The sequence below is a fragment of the Staurois parvus genome, unplaced genomic scaffold (genome assembly GCF_062004578.1).
Source record: "Staurois parvus isolate SC_StPar_1 unplaced genomic scaffold, SC_StPar_1.0 ptg000157l, whole genome shotgun sequence".
NCBI lineage: Eukaryota > Metazoa > Chordata > Amphibia > Anura > Ranidae > Staurois > Staurois parvus.
In genome coordinates this window covers 307,937-326,543 of record NW_028317953.1, presented here as the reverse complement: position 1 = coordinate 326,543, position 18,607 = coordinate 307,937, and the positions used below count along the sequence as shown (strand labels likewise).

Sequence of the window (18,607 nt, the reverse complement as noted above, 5' to 3'; positions counted from 1 at the left end):
GGAAACAGACTCAAAGAAATCTACAAAGAAATAATGCACAGGTGCGGTCGGGATGTAAACAATCACTAGAAGGCGCAGCCATCAGAATGAGGCACATGTGGATCTGTGGAGGAGGAGGGTGGGTTAGGTTAGGGCATAGGGGCGAACTTTGTTTTAAAGTTCATTTACGCTTAGGACCATTTTACAGGGGCATCATCCGTTCAGTCATGGTTTTGCTAAGAAAAAATGGCTTCAGTTAACATCCATCTTCCATTTAGTTCCGTTCTGTTTACATCTGTTTTTCATCCGCTTACACCCGCTTTTTGTTCTTTTTTTAAAATGAACAAAAATAGAGACTTGTTCCATTTAAATAAATGGACCTAAATGGAAGCGGATAAAAAATGGATGTAAACGAATGTTGTCTGTTTACATCCGTTTTCCCACAGGAGTGCATTGCTGTCCATTTTTTGGCTGACAATGGACAGATGATCCTGAATTATGGCTGCTTTATATGCTAGAACACCCAGTTCTACTTCTGCCAGTCACCAACATTCAAACCTGCCTAGGAAGTTTGAAAATTACTACTGGTAAACCAGGAGACAGCCAGAGATGAGGTCACACAGCAGAAGCAGCAAAAAATACAATGCTACTGCACTTGTTAAACAGTCTGTGAAAATCTGGTTGCAATGCATTACTGGATTAACTAGGATTATGGAAAACAACAATTTTCTGAGATTAACACAATTACAGTGGTAACTTGATGGCATTAGCAGCTCACCGGTTGCTTTCACGTGTGGCCTAGCATGGCGCTTTAAGAGTAATAGTTTAGAGCAGTAGTTGTCAATTTAGGAGTTTAAGGGGGACCCAAATGTTGCCTTTGACATCACCAAAGGGCAGAACGTAATGTTCAATATATGTAATGCTTGAGAGGACTGTCAGAACCTGCAGACCTGATATAGGAAATGTGGGTCAGAGACTGTGGACGTGCTACATTTTTGGCTGGGGATATGTGGAAGAAGACCATATGAAACTGGGAACATATTACATGAAGCTAATGGAGGTCAATGCTAATACCCTAAATGTTCCCACTATTGACTGCTGAGGTCCGAGTAAACTGTCCCTGTTCAAAGTTTGCGGTCAAACTTTTGGTAGTTTCAAATGTTCAACAATGAACCGAACAGGGGGGTGTTCAGCCCATCACTACTGGTCATCATACTGAGGACATCTAGTGGCAAGAAAAAAAAAAAGTTCAAAAAGGGAAATCGCTGTATTAAAACTGAATACCACAGCAAAAGTTGCTTCTGTTATTGTCTTTTAATGGACCATTCATTTTTTTTCTTGTTATTTTTGACTGGACTTTAAAGACTAAGCTCAGGCAAGTTTTTTATTTTGCTTTGGATAGCATGGGGAAGGGATACAGCCCTTGTCACCTCAACTCCTGCCTGTACAGAAAGTGATATGAAATCTCTCCCTCTTTTCTTGTAGTCACTGTAACAAATGTTTCCACATGCTTAAAGAATAGCTCACCTTTGGGAATATGTAACATGTTCCCAATGCTGCAGCCGCTGCCCGTGCCATCTCCCGAACTAGCTGTCACTTTTTAAAAAACAGCACATTGAATACTCCTTTCGGTACATCTGCTTGCTCGTACATCCGCTTGCTCGTACATCCTGTACAGGCAAGCAGATATACGGACAGGTCTGCAGGAGACCTGTATGGCACCAGCGTTCTACTGATCGCTAGTGAATGCTTTACAAGCTCTTGCAGCAGTTTAAAAAAAAAAATGCTAGGTTATAAAAGTTAAGTCAACCAAGGTTAATGCCGCTTATTGGACTTATCTCTTATTTCTCATTCACAGATTTACTGAGCGCTGGGAGTACAGCCACCACTATATTTCCGGTGCTCCAATACTTGGCCTTTAGGTCTCCGATACAGCAGCTTTATACTCGATTTACAGCTATGCAGGTGTGACTGGAGTTTTTCCTTAAATGAATATCCTTTAAAAAATTGTTTCTACCGTGTTCATTGCAAAATTCCTCACACGTTTCTTGGGACAGAGACCATTTCTTCAGGGAATCTATTTATATAGGTATTGATCGTGCATACATACATAACCACCAAGATGTCACAACACGGTGAAAACCTCTTCTGACAGAAGAGATTGTCCTATCACTAGAGACACCTTTGTGGTTACAAAAGCACCCAACAAAGATGCCATTACTATGCTGGTTTTATATTAGCTCCTACTGTGGACATGGGGGGTAATTAGGAAGATAACAGACAAATCAGCCCCTCAGGGGAGAAGCAGGTTTAGGGCATCACTATAGGCAATGCCACTGGTTCCTAGACAACAAGCTTTAGTCAGACAATTAGCTCAGGCCATATCTTTCTTTACAGTGGGATGGAGGAAATTTGAGGTGAGGAAAGTAAAGGAAGAAATACAATTTCTCATCTGCAGTATTCTAGTAAGGTTGACTAATGAACTTAGCAGGTTGCACATTCCTCATATTGCTTCACGGAGCTGACCAAAGATGTTCAACCCACACCTTTCATGAGAAATTATGCAAAGGGACCCAACAAGTCAGCCCACAAAGGTTAGGAAACAGGCCATAGCTTGCCTAGCACAAAATCCTCCTGACATTTCAAATGAGTCACCCGGGCTGCGTTTGCATGACAAACAGAAGAGGAAGTTATTTCACCATTTGACAAAGGTAACCTCACTGTGGAAAACACATTTCGAAAGCCTACTTCTACCAATGGAAATGACTTCACTGGGTGAGATGGAGAATTCAGAGATGACTACAGGTTCGAGGGTGCGTCCGCCTCCCCAGTCTTATGGTTACGGTTCACAAAATAAATAAATAAAATCAGAAAATAATGGCCTGAAAATGTTGCCAGAATACAGTTTCCCAGGCTTCACTGTCCTGTAGTAACAGACACTCTTTTCAGGGCTGTGGGCAATTATATAATAAAGATTATTTACAAGCTCCTGTAATTAGAGGCCTCCAGGACATTTTTCTGGACCGGGATTGAAAGACAAGTATAACAAAGCAATGGAAAAAAAAAGAAAAGAAAAAAGGAAAAGCATTCAAATTTATAAGGATAAAAACAGCATTTTTTGTGATATAAAACTAGCGATATCACTGCTAACCAAGACAGGATGCATTGGAACTCATACATCAAGAGTCTGAGGGACTCGTTTGATGCTCACAGTAACCTAGCACATTCTTATTTTTCCCAATGGAGAAAATCTGAGGAACAATTTGATAGTTTTTATGGAAACTTCCCTTAGGTTAGGGTCACACTTGTGCAGTTTCTCTGTGGCTGTGTTGCTCGTGCACCTTTTTAGATAACGCAGTCACAAGGAAGCCACACACTGCAGTGCGGTTTCCAGTGTGGGGAGACCGTGCTGCGGTTTCCAGCACATGGGGATGCCAGTTAGGATTACTGGTACCCTCACGCATCTCCTGAGTGGCAGCGCGTTTTTCTGTGCGGGTGGTTGCAGCTGCGGGACAACTGTGCGGTCCTGCAGCAGCAACCACCCGCACATGTGTAAACCTAGCCTAAAAGTGCACCTTCAGACAGGAAAAACAACTTTGCACCATTGCAGTGCTCTGAAAAAATAAAAATGAAGTTTTTGTGTTTATTTACATTTTGTTTTTTCAATTCATTGCCCACCCTATTTTCCGTTATTCTCACCTGATGGGAATTATATTACCCTATAACTGCACGCTTCAGTAGTAGATAGGACATTGATATTGCAGAAGACTTCTGCTGAGGCATACACATCATTGGAGGGCAGCAGACCCCCCATTGCATCATTAGGAGGACATCTGCAACAGTCAAGGATAGAGACAGCCGTATCCCAATGGAGGAAGATGACGACTCGGGACTGGTGTGCACCAGCAGATTACAGCAGGTCAATGGTGGATTTGCAAGTATGTTTATTGCAGGTAAACCAATAGAAAAGGTATGGCCTCATTCACACAGGCGACTACTTGCATGCCCTATGCAGGGTCCTGTTTTGCCAGCATGGCGATGCACAAGTGTTACATGCATCCCCGTGCCAGCAGTCCCATAGATGTCTATTGGGACACACAACTGAATGGATACAGCAATGCGGAATCTGTGCATGTGCACGGCCCCGAGTGCACCCAGTGTGAGTGTGAGGACACGTACCCACAAAGCACACGCACAGATGCTACATTGGGGCACAGCGGCTGTATCCATGCAGCCACGTGTCCAAATTGACATCTTTAGGTGCGTATTTTTGTAGGATCTTCTACTAGCTCTGCCAGCAAGAACCTGCATGAAAGAGCCCTAAGCGGTTAATGTATAAAAAGTGTACTAATAGAAAGTGTTCTTGGCCCACTTGGTAACTAATCAGAAACATTATTATAAGACTAGATAGCAAATTTGACAGCTAGAAGCAGATTGCTTGGTATGAGCAACAAGCCAATACATTATCAATTTATGAATCAAATCTGCTCTGGCTAACAATTCTAGCTGCCCATAGCAACCAATACATTTACAACCCTCATTTCTGTACCCCAGGCCTTTAAATATAGAAAGGACTTTGCTAGGTTGCTATGGGCAGCTATAATTTTTTGTCAGTATTCTTTTCATGCATCAGCTCCTTAGGGCCTGTTCAGCCTGGAGTTGATTTAGATCACAATTTAAATCACGAGTGAAAGGCTCGATTTAAATCATTTTACCCACTTCCTGCCTACAGTAAAATGACGGCCGGTCGAACCTCTCGTTCCTCCAGGAGGGAGTCATATGACATCCTTCCCAAATCTTTCTTTGCGCGTGCCCGCATGGCCCCACTGTGGCGAGATCTGTCACCAGCTGCGTACCTCCGACACGGCCAATGACAGATCTGTGTACCAGCCCCGTTGCCAGTACCATGTGACTTGCTGTGGCCAATCACAGCAAGTCACATGACAGTTGTATTCAATGAATGGCTTCCTTTCATGCCATCCATTGTAAACAAGTGTGTCTAGCTGTGAATCGTCACAGTGATCACATGCAAAGGCTGGGCCAATCACAGCCCATCTCTGTCATGTGATTAGCCATGGCCAATCACAGCTAATCACAACAAAAAAAGCTGAATGAATTGATTTAATTCAGTTAAATGCTTGCTTATAGCAAAGAAATTATTTGCTATAAGTAATCTAATTGTGTAAAAAAAAACAAAACCTGTTCACTTCCCCAAAGTAGTACAATGTTACTATGGTATTATTATAATACTTTGGTCATAGTGTAATATGAAAAAAGTCTTAAGAAAGAAATTAAATAAAATAATAAAAAATAAAAATAATTGAAAAAAAATTATCCATTTTTTTTTTTCGTACTGTCACCAGTCAGTGTCCCTGATCACCGCCACACCAGTTATATGATGACGCTGTACTGCACTGGTGACAGTATGTAAAAAAAAAATAGTGAAAATAATTTTTTACATTTCTTCATTTTCCAAAAAATTATGGCAAAAAGATTACAACTTAAAAAAACTTGCCATGCCTCTTATGAAATACATTGGTCTGTCTAATTTGCAAAAAGGGGTCATTTTGGGGATATCTGTACTGCTCTGACACTTTTGGGCCTCAAGAAATTAGATTGGCTGTCAGTACTTCAGGATTGATCAATATTCAGATATATCCCATAGTTTGTGAACTCTATAACTTTCCTACAAACTAAATAATAAACATCGATTTGGGTTATTTTCACCAAAGACATGTAGCAGAATACATCTTGGCCTAAATTTATGAAGAACAATTAATTATTTGCAAACTTTTATAACAGAAACAAAGACGTGTTTCTTTTAAACATTTTTGGTCTTTTTTTGTTAATTTAGCAAAAAATAAAAACCCCAGCAGTGGTTAAATACCACCAAAAGAAAGCTCTAGTTGTGTGAACAAAACGATAAAATTTTAGTTTGGGTACAGTTTTGCATGACCATGCAATTGGCATTCAAAGTGTGAGAGCGCTGCAACCTGAAAAATGGCCTGGGCAGGAAGGGGGTAAAAGGTATTGAAGTGGTTAAAGAGCAACTATCACCTCTGTTCCGCAGGCAGCGGCTCCTCCTCTGACCTGCTGTTGACTCACGTTAATGGGACAGCTGGTGATGAGGCAGTGACACAACAAGGTGAGGTGAGTGGATGCCCGATAACAGGTGCTGCCATGATGGATCTAAAATGACAGGTGCTCTTTTTCCTTTTTAGAGAAATAAGCGATCAGGTTACTAAAAACAGCGATAACAGAACAGATTTCAGGTTATTCACACATAGCTGGAGAACTGCTCAAATTCCTTTATTTCATGTTTTTTCTCATGGTTACTGTGAGATTGTGTGAACACATCAATGCAGTGCATGTTATCATGCAGAGCTTGGATTCATTGAATGAGTTTACCAAAAATGTAAATATTGCAGAATATACAGCCTCATGCTACAGAAATAATCTCCATTTCATGCTGAATAAACTAAATTACTCTATCTTAAATAGAAAAGTATCTTTAGATCGATTTTTATTCCAAAAGCATTTTATTAAAATAAATTTGATTGAAATTTTTTTTTTTTTAAAACATCCCATTTAAATTTTAAAAATCCGATTTTTTTCTTATTTTTTCAAAAAAATCATCAATTTTTATTCACCCTGGGCCTGTTCACATTATGTGCAGTTACCTACATAACTCACTGGATAAATGCAGGTAACTGCAATGACACATAGAAAACAATCGTTTTCTGTGTCATGGTCACAATAAAACACTGAGTTTATTTGTGTGCCAGAAATGTGCATTAAAATTGAACATTTGCACTTAACTGCACAGGAACGCACATATATGCGTAAAAATGCACTGCAATGGCATCTGTCCACCACAATTAGATCAGAGGAAACGGGTTTAAAAAAAAAAAAAAGACCTAAGCAGAAAAAAGCACATAAGGCACATATAAATGTGCAGAAACACGTGACTGCAGGCCAGCAGCAAAACATTTTTACAGCTTTTTGTATAACTAACCCTTAATGAAGGAGGCATGGGGAACCTGAGGACTTGATAGGCTGTACCCCAAAAAGTACAAACGTACGCTGCCATCCATATCCTTTTATGACTTCTAAAAAGCAGAATATTTCTTGTATGAGCCCAAGGCTCACCACACATTACAATCTGATTGTACAATCTCTTACAGATCTTTCAACAACAATGTTGTGCAAGGGCCTGCCTAACTGGAAACAAATTGATTGTACAGATCAGGTTGGGTGGGTCATTGCATTACACAGATTTGGTAACTCCAAAACTCCATTCACACTTCACGATCTGGATTTGCGGGCTGAATTGCTGCGATTCTGTCTGCAGTTCCAAATCGTGTGACATTTGCAGCACAACGCGCTGCACATGTTTCAGGCGCCATTATTCTTCAACGGTACCCCAAAGATGATGCAATTCTGCAGCGATTGTCGCGTGGCCAACAACGCCGTCACAAATTACGTGAAGCTTATCACCCAAAAAGGAGCAAAAGCTTCTTTTTGGGTGAAAAATGTGCATAGGGCAACCCATTCAAGTTAATGGGCTGCCCTATGCGGCACAGAATTGCTTGAAAATCACAATCGTGTAGCATGTATGCTCATTCCCGCTATGTGGGAAAACTGATTGTATGGCCAGATTGGAACATGTGTAGTGACCCCAAGATCGTCAGTACACTAGCAGATCTGGAAGTTTTATTCCGTTCGCTGACAATTTTCACCACACACACCATTTTGCTGAACTGATCACACAGGAGCTGATGTATAAGAAATGCACTGGGTGAACTTGCTGCCAATAGCAACCAGAGAAAAACAATCCAGGCCTGCAGGAAGAAGAGATGGCTTCAACCGTTTGCTATGGGAGACGAGAAATGTTTCCCATAACACACGATTCATACATGTGCAAGCATGCTTGAAATTCTCTGCCGTCAATGTCAAAGACTGCATTCACAAATGAGCTCTGATTGTCTGTCTGACAGCTACTACACCATGTGATCCCACCACAGATTGTCCAATCGGCTCCACCACTAAATCACATGACAAGTACATGACCCATTCCCAAACAAAAGTCACTTCCATTTCTAACTTCCTTTAAGACATCCAAAAACAAAAAGGAGATGATTCATTGTAAGAAAAGGAGCACAAAACTGGAGATGATCCCAACAGCAGCCAATCAGGTTCCATCTTTAATTTTATAGGGAAACAAGAATTCTACTGAAGCACACACAATGTGAGTCTGCCCATAGTAATTAAGAAGAAGTCTTGTTTTGTTTCGAAAAAAATGAGAGGTGAAAGCTGAATGGTTGCTGTTGGAAACAGCTCCAGCGTTTTGTTCACTTTATTTTGACCAAGTGTAAGTGCACAGCAATTGCGCATAAAAACGCATGTGTGTTGATGCAGGCTGAAATGCTTTTTTTTATTTTTTTTTTTATTTAACGTGTTGAACTGGGTTTTTAACATGCATTTTTTTTAACCAAATGTATTTATTTCAGGTACTTATAGAGCGCTGTCAATTTACGTAGCGTTTTATATATATATATATATTGTACATTCACATCAGTCCCTAACCCTCAAGGGGTGTACAATCTAAGGTCCCTAACTCACATTCATACATACACATACTAGGGAGAATTTAGACAGGAGCCAATGAACCTACCAGCATGTCTTTGGAGTGTGGGAGGAAACCGGAGTATCCAGAGGAAACCCAATCAGGCACAGGGAGAACATGCAAACTCCAGGAAGGTGGTGCCGTGGTTGGGATTTGAACCGACGCCCCTAGTACTGCCAGGCGGAAGTGCTAACCATTTTGCCACTGTGCTGCCCAAATGTAAACTTTTTTTATTACTATGACAGGGGTGCTGCATTTACATATGTCTGACATGCATTTTTGCGCATTCCACTGTGGAAAAATGTAGACATGATGCAATTTTATGGAATGCATCTGTATGGGATGAACAAGGCACACCGAGGACAAATGTTTTCAATGTATCTTTGCGTTAAGCCTGAGCTGGTCAACACAATTAAATGGACATGGAGGGAATGAGCCCTGATGAATTGGACCCAAAGCCATGGGCCTAGAAAGCCGATTATTACACAGGATTTATATTGCGCCAACAGTTTGTGCAGCACTTTACAATGTGATTTGGACACATCTATGTCAGGTTTGGCCTGCGAAGGCTCAGCTCCAACCATGGATGACTGATCAGTTCATACATGAACACACATTCATCCTGCATGCCTTTTATCCAGCTGCTGCCAACCAAATGGTCAACAAAGTCAATGTTGCCAACCTCAGAATTGAGGAATGCCAACAATAACTGCAGCCAAACCCCAGGCACTTGTTTCTATGCGACTCAAGGATGCTTAGGTTTTCCTCCAAACATGGCAAAAAAAAAATCTGATATTCCACAATTACCCAAAGACACATAGACATGACATGACCAACTACACCCAATACTACAGGTCACCACCCAGGAACAATGAAATCATATAACTAGAGCTAATGGCAGAATTGAAGGACACTCACTGTGGTCTTCTTCAATGGTCAGACCAGTGTGCCAGAAGCAGGACCAGAAATCTCACCGCTGACAGCAACCATTCAACCGTTGCCTGCCATGGCAGCTCTACTGGCACTACTTCACCCTGGCACTGAATGTGTCTACCTGGATCTACAGTACATTCACTGAAGAGATCTGCAGAACCATACTAGGGAGGAGGGCTAGAAAGATTCCACTATATCTGGATGGCCATTGCTGGGTGGTGTGCCCCATGGCCTTCCAACCTGATTACTTATAATATTTTACTCACATAGATCCAATGATCCCTCTGATTGTTCTCTAGCTACACATAGATCCAATGATCCCTCTGATTATCATCAAGCTACACATAGATCCAATGATCTCCCTGGTTATTCCCTATATATACACATAGATCCAAATTACACATACAAATCCAGTGATTCCCCTGAATATTCTTATATATGCAATGATCTCTCTGATTTTTCCCTATATATACTCATAGAGCCAGTGATCTGTATTATTCTCTATACACACACATAGATCCGATGATCCATTGTATTCCCTATACACGCATAGATCCAGTGATCCCTATTACTCTCTATATACACATACATGCAGTGATCCCTATTACTCTCTATACACAAACATAGATCCAATGATCCCCATTGCTCTTTATACACACATAGATCAAGTGATCCATACTGCTCTCTATAAACACACATAGATCCAGTCATCCCTATTGCTCTCTATATTCACACATAGATCCAGTGATCCCTATTGTTCTCTATATACATATAGATCCAATTATCCCTATTCCTCTATATACATATAAATCAAATGATCCCTATTGCTCTCTATATACGCACATAGATCAAATGATCCCTATTGCTCTCTATACACATAGATCCAATGATACCTATTGCTCTCTATACACATAGATCCAATGATACCTATTGCTCTCTATACACATAGATCCAGTGATCCCTACTGCTCTCTATATACACACACACATAGGTCCAATTAACCCTACTGCTCTCTATATACACACATAGATCCAATGATCCCTACTGCTCTCTATATGCACACATTCATCCAATGATACCTATTGCTCTCTATATACACATAGATCCAATGATCCATATTGCTCTCTATATACACACATTCATCCAATGATCCCTATTGCTCTCTATATGCACATAGATCCAATGATCCCTATTGCTCCCTATATGCACACATTCATTCAATGATCCCTATTGCTCTCTATATACACATAGATCTAATGATCCCTATTGCTCTCTATATACACATAGATCCAATGATCCCTATGGCTCTCTATATACACACATTCATCCAATGATCCCTATTGCTCTCTATATACACATAGATCCAATGATCCCTATTGCTCTCTATATACACATAGATCCAATGATCCCTATTGCTCTCTATATACACATAGATCCAATGATCCCTATTGCTCTCTATATACACATAGATCCAATGATCCCTATTGCTCTCTATATACACATAGATCCAATGATCCCTATTGCTCTCTATATACACATAGATCCAATGATCCCTATTGCTCTCTATATACACATAGATCCAATGATCCCTATTGCTCTCTATATACACATAGATCCAATGATCCCTATTGCTCTCTATATACACATAGATCCAATGATCCCTATTGCTCTCTATATACACATAGATCCAATGATCCCTATTGCTCTCTATATACACATAGATCCAATGATCCCTATTGCTCTCTATATGCACACATTCATCCAATGATCCCTATTGCTCTCTATATGCACACATTCATCCAATGATCCCTATTGCTCTCTATATGCACACATTCAATCCAATGATCCCTATTGCTCTCTATATGCACACATTCATCCAATGATCCCTATTGCTCTCTATATGCACACATTCATCCAATGATCCCTATTGCTCTCTATATGTACACATTCATCCAATGATCCCAGCTATGACAGTAGATCCCCTCCCCGGTTCCATGCCGTAGAGCAGCGCGGTGCTGATGTGATCCGGGGCCGGTAAGGAGTGGCAGGCCTGTTGAAGTGCAATGGACCCCCTCCTCCCCCCGCCTCCCTCTCCCCACCTTGAAGCCATCAGAACCCAGGCGGGCCCCGCACTCACCTATGCCAGGGGCCACATAGATGAAGTAGAGGCAGGAGGAGGAGAGCGAGAAGAAGAAGATAAAGGCGAAGATGGATCGGTTGGAGACCCGCAGGAACCTCCGGAGCATCGACCTCATGGTGCCGGGGACGGAAGGCGGCTCTCAGAGGAGCTCCGAAGCGGACAGTCTACTACTAGAGGACAAGCCCATCGGGTGACGGCAGCCAGGGGACAGGACAGGAGCACACCGGGGACAGCAGAAGCCGGAGATCGCCGGACACAGCAGATCCACCAACCCCCGGGGGGAGGAGACAGGAATCAGAGACAGGGGAGGGAGGGGGAGGGGCGGGGATGGCAGCCGGAGGGGGAGGAGAGCAAGAGGAGGACGGGGAGGGGCTAACATAGGAGGAGAGGATGGTATCCCGGGAGCAAGACTGCACGCTGCCTGCTGGCTGGGCCGAACTACCGGGATCAGGACGTGGCTGGAGTACCCGATCGGGCTTCACAATATATGTCAACACAAGGGACACTGTTCTCTGCCCTACATCCCATCCATGGACCACAGGGGGCACTGATCTACATCCCATCCATGGACCACAGGGGGGCACTGATCTACACCCCATCCATGGATCACAGGGGGCACTGATCTACACCCCATCCATGGACTACAGAGGGGCACTGATCTACACCCCATCCATGGATCACAGGGGGGCACTGATCTACACCCCATCCATGGATCACAGGGGGCACTGATCTACACCCCATCCATGGACTACAGGGGGGCACTGATCTACACCCCATCCATGGATCACAGGGGGACACTGATCTACACCCCATCCATGGATCACAGGGGGACACTGATCTACACCCCATCCATGGATCACAGAGGGCACTGATCTACACCCCATCCATGGATCACAGAGGGCACTGATCTACACCCCATCCATGGATCATAGGGGGCACTGATCTACACCCCATCCATGGATCATAGGGGGCACTGATGTACAGGGGGGCACTGATTCCCACCCTACTCTCCATCCATGGATCATAGAGGGCACTGATCTACACCCCATCCATGGATCACAGGGGACACTGATCCCCACCCTACACCACATCCATGGATCACAGGGGGCACTGATCTACACCCCATCCATGGATCACAGAGGGCACTGATCTACACCCCATCCATGGATCATAGGGGGCACTGATCTACACCCAATCCATGGATCACAGGGGGCACTTATCTACACCCCATCCATGGATCACGGGGCACTGATCCCCACCCTACACCACATCCATGGATCACAGGGGGCACTGATCCCCACCCTACACCACATCCATGGATCACAGTGGGACACTGATCTCCACCTTACACCCCAGCCATGGATCACAGGGGGACATTGATCTCCACCTTACACCCCATCCATGGATCACAGGGGGACACTGATCTGCACCTTACACCACATTCATGACCATGGGCATTGATCTCCACCCTACACTTCATCCATGGATACACAGAGCGCAGTGAGCCCTGCCCTACACCCCATCTATGCTGTCAGATATAAGCTGACCTTTGGTTAGAGCCAAGCTGACAGGGAAGTGCCTCTACTTTACAATCATTGTAATTTAATAAGCCCATTTATGAAATCATGAGATATGCTCATTGTTCATGATCGCTCTGGGAGATTGTATCAAAAGATTGTAACCTGTGATCAGCTCCAATGAGTCAATAATTGTATTATACTACAGAACAGCTCTAGTTACATAAGGATCCTTACATTGCTGGCTAGTCTAGTGGTATTTCTTACTGCACACATATAGTTGGGTTCATATATATTTAGACACAGGTACAATTTTAGGTTTTTTCACGTATTTTCCAAAACATATTCAAGCTATAGTTATATAATAGATATGGACTGAAAGTGCACACTCTCAGGTTTAATTTGAGGGTATGTACATCCAAATTGGAGGAAGGGTTTAAGAATTACAGCTGTGTCCAAATATATATGGCCCTAACTGTACATAGACTCATTGACCACTTTATTAGGCACACCTGTTCAATTACTTAGTAGTACAAATTGCTAATCAGCCAATCACATGGCAGCAACTCAATGCATTTAGGCATGTAGATGTGGTGAAGATGACTTGCTGAAGTTCAAACTGAGCATCATATTGGGGAAGAAAGGGGATTTAAGTGACTTTGAACGTGGCATGGTTTGTTTGTGCCAGACGGGCTGGTCTGAGAATTTTAAACACTGCTGATCTGGGATTTTAATACACAACCATCTCTACGGTTTACAGAGAATGGTCTGAAAAAGAAAATATCCAGTGAGTGGCAGTTGTGTGGACGAACATGCCTTGTTGATGTCAGAGGAGAATGGTCAGACTGGTTGCTGCGATATTCACATGGTAGGGTCAGAATTTGGTGTAAACATGAAAGGATGGATCATTGATGTCACATGGGGTGGGGTCACATGCGTGGTGGCCCTGCCCCTTATATATTTAAGAACTGTCAAACCACCGGAGCAGGCAGATGGCTGGGAGCCATCGTCGGACGCGCAGCTTTTTTTTTATTTTTTCGGGTCGGCGGTGGACATCGTGATTGACGTTGGATCTACTGCGGGGGACATTCTTTTATTTTTTTCTTTTAATAAAGGACTTGTCAAAGACCGTGTCCTGTCTTTTTTTCACACTACATTTTTTGTAAATGAGTAGCAGGACCATGTACCCCATACTCATTCACATGGGGGGATGGGATCTGGGGGCCCCTTTGTTAAAGGGGGCTTCCAGATTCCAATAAGCCTGCTGCTCGCAGACCCCCACAACCACCGACCAGGGTTGTGGGGAAGAGGCCCTTGTCCCCATCAACATGGGGACAAGGTGCTTTGGGGGAGGGAACCCCCCCTGCTCCAAAGCAACCCCCCCATGTTGAGGGCATGTGGCCTGGTATGGTTCAGGAGGAGGGGTGATCGCTCATCCTCCCCCTTCCCTTTCCTGACCTGCCAGGCTGCATGCTCGGATAAGGGTCTGGTATGGATTTTGGGGGGAACCCCCACATCATTTTTACTTTAATTTTGACGTGGGATTTCCCCTCAAAATCCATACCAGACCTGAAGGGCTTGGTATGGATGGAAGGAGGGACCTCACGCCATTTGTTTTAAATTTATTATGGTGCTGGTTTTTAAATATTACTGGCTTTTTTTTTTTTTTCTTCACTATAGCTCAGAGATTCAGCTGTCACTTTCCCCTAGCTAAAAGAAAGTTTCCTTTTAGTCTTTTCCCCAAGTTAAAAGAAACAATGTTTCCTTTTAGTTACTTAAAAGAAACAAAGTTTCCTTTAACTCAGGGGAAAATGACAGCTAATTCGGTGTGCTACAGTGAAAGAAAAAAAAAGCCGGTAATTGCATTTAAAACACAGCACAGACATACAGTTCGTATTGTGAAAAACATTCGGAAACTGAGGCATTATTTTCAATGGATTTTCATTCGGAAACTGAAAATTACATTAACCGAGGCGTTTGTAAACCAAAGTACACATGTATATGTGTGTATATGTATATACATTTACAGTGGGGCAAAAAAGTATTTAGTCAGCCACCAATTGCACAAGTTCTCCCACTTAAAAAGATGAGAGAGGTCTGTAATTGGCATCATAGGAAGACCTCAACTATGAGAGACAAAATGAGAAAACAAATCCAGACAATCACATTGGCTGATTTGGAAAGAATTTATTTGCAAATTATGGTGGAAAATAAGTATTTGGTCAATATGAAAAGTTCATCCCAATACTTTGTTATATATCCTTTGTTGGCAATGACAGAGGTCAGACATTTCCTGTAAGTCTTTACAAGGTTGGCACACACTGTTGCTGGTATGTTGGCGCATTCCTCCATGCAGATCTCCTCTAGAGCAGTGATGTTTTGGGGCTGTCGCTGGGCAACACGGACTTTCATCTCCCTCCAAAGGTTTTCTATAGGGTTGAGATCTGGAGACTGGCTAGGCCACTCCAGGACCTTGAAATGCTTCTTACGAAGCCACTCCTTCGTTGCCCGGGCGGTATGTTTGGGATCATTGTCATGTTGGAAGACCCAGCCACGTTTCATCTTCAATGCCCTTGCTGATGGAAGGAGGTTTGCACTCAAAATCTCACGATACATGGCCCCATTCATTCTGTCCTGTACATGGATCAGTCGTCCTGGTCCCTTTGCGGAGAAACAGCCCCAAAGTTTGATGTTGCCACCCCCATGCTTCTCAGTAGGTATGGTGTTCTTTGGATGCAACTCGGCGTTCTCTCTCCTCCAAACACGACGAGTTGTGTTTCTACCAAACAGTTCTATTTTGGTTTCATCTGACCATATGACATCCTCCCAATCCTCTTCTGGATCATCCAAATGCTCTCTAGCAAACTTCAGATAGGCCCGGACATGTACTGGCTTAAGCAGGGGGACACGTCTGGCACTGCAGGATCTGAGTCCCTGGCGGCATAGTGTGTTACTGATGGTAGCCTTTGTTATGTTGGTCCCAGCTCTCTGCAGGTCATTCACTAAGTCCCCCGTGTGGTCCTGGGATTTTTGCTCACTGTTCTTGTGATCATTTTGACCCCACGGGGTGAGATCTTGCGTGGAGCCGAAGATCGAGGGAGATTATCAGTGGTCTTGTATGTCTTCCATTTTCTAATTATTGCTCCCACAGTTGATTTGTTCACACCAAGCTGCTTGCCTATTGCAGATTCAGTCTTCCCAGCCTGGTGCAGGTCTACAATTTTGTTTCTGGTGTCCTTCGACAGCTCTTTGGTCTTCACCCTAGTGGAGTTTGGAGTGTGACTGTTTGAGTTTGTGGACAGGTGTCTTTTATACTGATAACAAGTTCAAACAGGTGTCATTGATACAGGTAATGAGTGCAGGACAGAGGAGCCTCTTACAGAAGAAGGTACAGGTCTGTGAGAGCCAGAAATCTTGCTTGTTTGTGGTGACCAAATACTTATTTTCCACCATAATTTGCAAATAAATTCTTTCCAAATCAGCCAATGTGATTGTCTGGATTTTGTTTCGCATTTTGTCTCTCATAGTTGAGGTCTACCTATGATGCCAATTACAGGCCTCTCTCATCTTTTTAAGTGGGAGAACTTGCACAATTGGTGGCTGACTAAATACTTTTTTGCCCCACTGTATATGCATATATACACACACACACACACACATACAGTTGCAAGAAAAAGTATGTGAACCCCTTGGGATTACGTGGAGTTTTGCATGAATTGGGCATAAAATGTGCTCTGAACGTCATCTAAGTCACAACAATAGAAGAACACAGTCTGCTGAACATAATACTACACAAACATTAGATGTTGCCATGGTTTAATTGCACATAACATGTAAACATTCACAGTGCAGGGAGGAAAAAGTATGTGAACCTTTGGACTTAATATCTGGTTGACCCTCCTTTGGCAGCAATAACCTCAACCAAACGTTTCCTGTAGTTGCAGATCAGACCTGCACAACGATCTAGAGTAATTTTGGACCACTCCTCTTCACAAAACTGTTTCAGTGTAGCAATATTCTTGGGATGTCTGGTGCAAATCGCTCTCTTAAGGTCATGCCATGGCATTTCAATCGGGTTGAGGTCAGGACTCTGACTGGGCCACTCCAGAAGGCGTATTCTGTGCTGTTGCAGCCATTGTTTTGTTGAATTACTTGTATGCTTTGGATCATTGTCCTGTTGCATCACCCATCCTCTGCAGAGCTTCAGTTGGCGGACAGATGGTCGTACGTTTTCCTGCAAAATGTCTTGATAAACTCTGGAATTCATTTTCCCATCAATGACAACAATCCATCCAGGCCCTGAGGCAGCAAAGCAGCCCCAAACCATGATGCTCCCTCTGCCATGTTTTACAGTGGGGATGAGGTTTTGATGTTGGTGTGCTGTGCCTTTTTTTCTCCACACATAGTGTTTGTGTGTTCTTCCCAAACAACTCAATCTTGGTTTCATCTGTCCACAGTATATTTTGCCAGTAGTGCTGTGGAACATCCAGGTGCTCTTTTGCAAACTTCAAACGTGCTGCAATATTCTTTTTGGACAGTAATGGCTTCCTCCGTGGTGTCCTCCCATGTACTCCATTCTTGTTTAATGTTTTCCTTATTGTAGATGTGTCAACAAAAATGTTAGCATGTGCCAGAGATTTCTGTAGGTCTTTAGCTGACACTCTGGGATTCTTCTTTACCTCATGCAGCATTCTGCGCTGTGCTCTTGCAGTCATTTTTACAGGACGATGACACCTAGGAAGAGTAGCAACAGTGCTAAACTTTCTCCATTTGTAGACAGTCTGTCTTACCGTGGACACATGAACATCAAGGCTTTTGGAGATACTTTTGTAACCTTTTCCAGCTTCATGCAAGTCCACAATTCTTGATCGTAGGTCTTCTGAGAGCTCTTTTCTGCGAGGCATGGTTCACATCAGACAGTGCTTCTTAAAACCAGTAAACCCAAAACAGGTGTGTGTTTTTTGAGGGCAGGACAGCTGTCAGCAACACATCCAATATCATCACACTGATTGGAGTCAAGGTTGGCTCACTCCTGGCTCCAATTAGCTCTGGGAGAAGTCATTAAGCTAGGGCCTCACATACTTTTTCCTCCCTGCACTGTGAATGTTTACATATTATGTGCAATTAAACCATGGTAACATCTAATGTTTGTGTAGTATTATGTTCAGCAGACTGTGTTCTTCTATTGTTGTGACTTAGATGACGTTCAGAGCACTTTTTATGCCAAATTCATGCAAAACTCCACGTAATCCCAAGGGGTTCACATACTTTTTCTTGCAACTGTATATATATACACACATACATATCCATATATATATTTCATATTCTACACTACTCTTTTACCCTATTGTTATACTGAAAAACTTCAATAACAATATTGAAATATATATATATATTATATATATATATACA

General features: G+C 42.8%; 1 protein-coding gene across 1 annotated transcript in view; it reads right to left on the bottom strand.

Moving 5' to 3' along the window:
• Positions 1 to 11,981, bottom strand: part of B4GALT6 (beta-1,4-galactosyltransferase 6) — a 119,304-nt gene extending 107,323 nt beyond the window's left edge. Inside the window, exon 1 of the mRNA XM_089675694.1 lies at positions 11,676 to 11,981. Within this exon, the coding sequence (XP_089531820.1) occupies positions 11,676 to 11,793 (118 nt within the window). The 5' untranslated portion in view covers positions 11,794 to 11,981. The remainder of the gene's footprint in view (positions 1 to 11,675) is intronic.
• Positions 11,982 to 18,607: the final 6,626 nt, after the last annotated feature.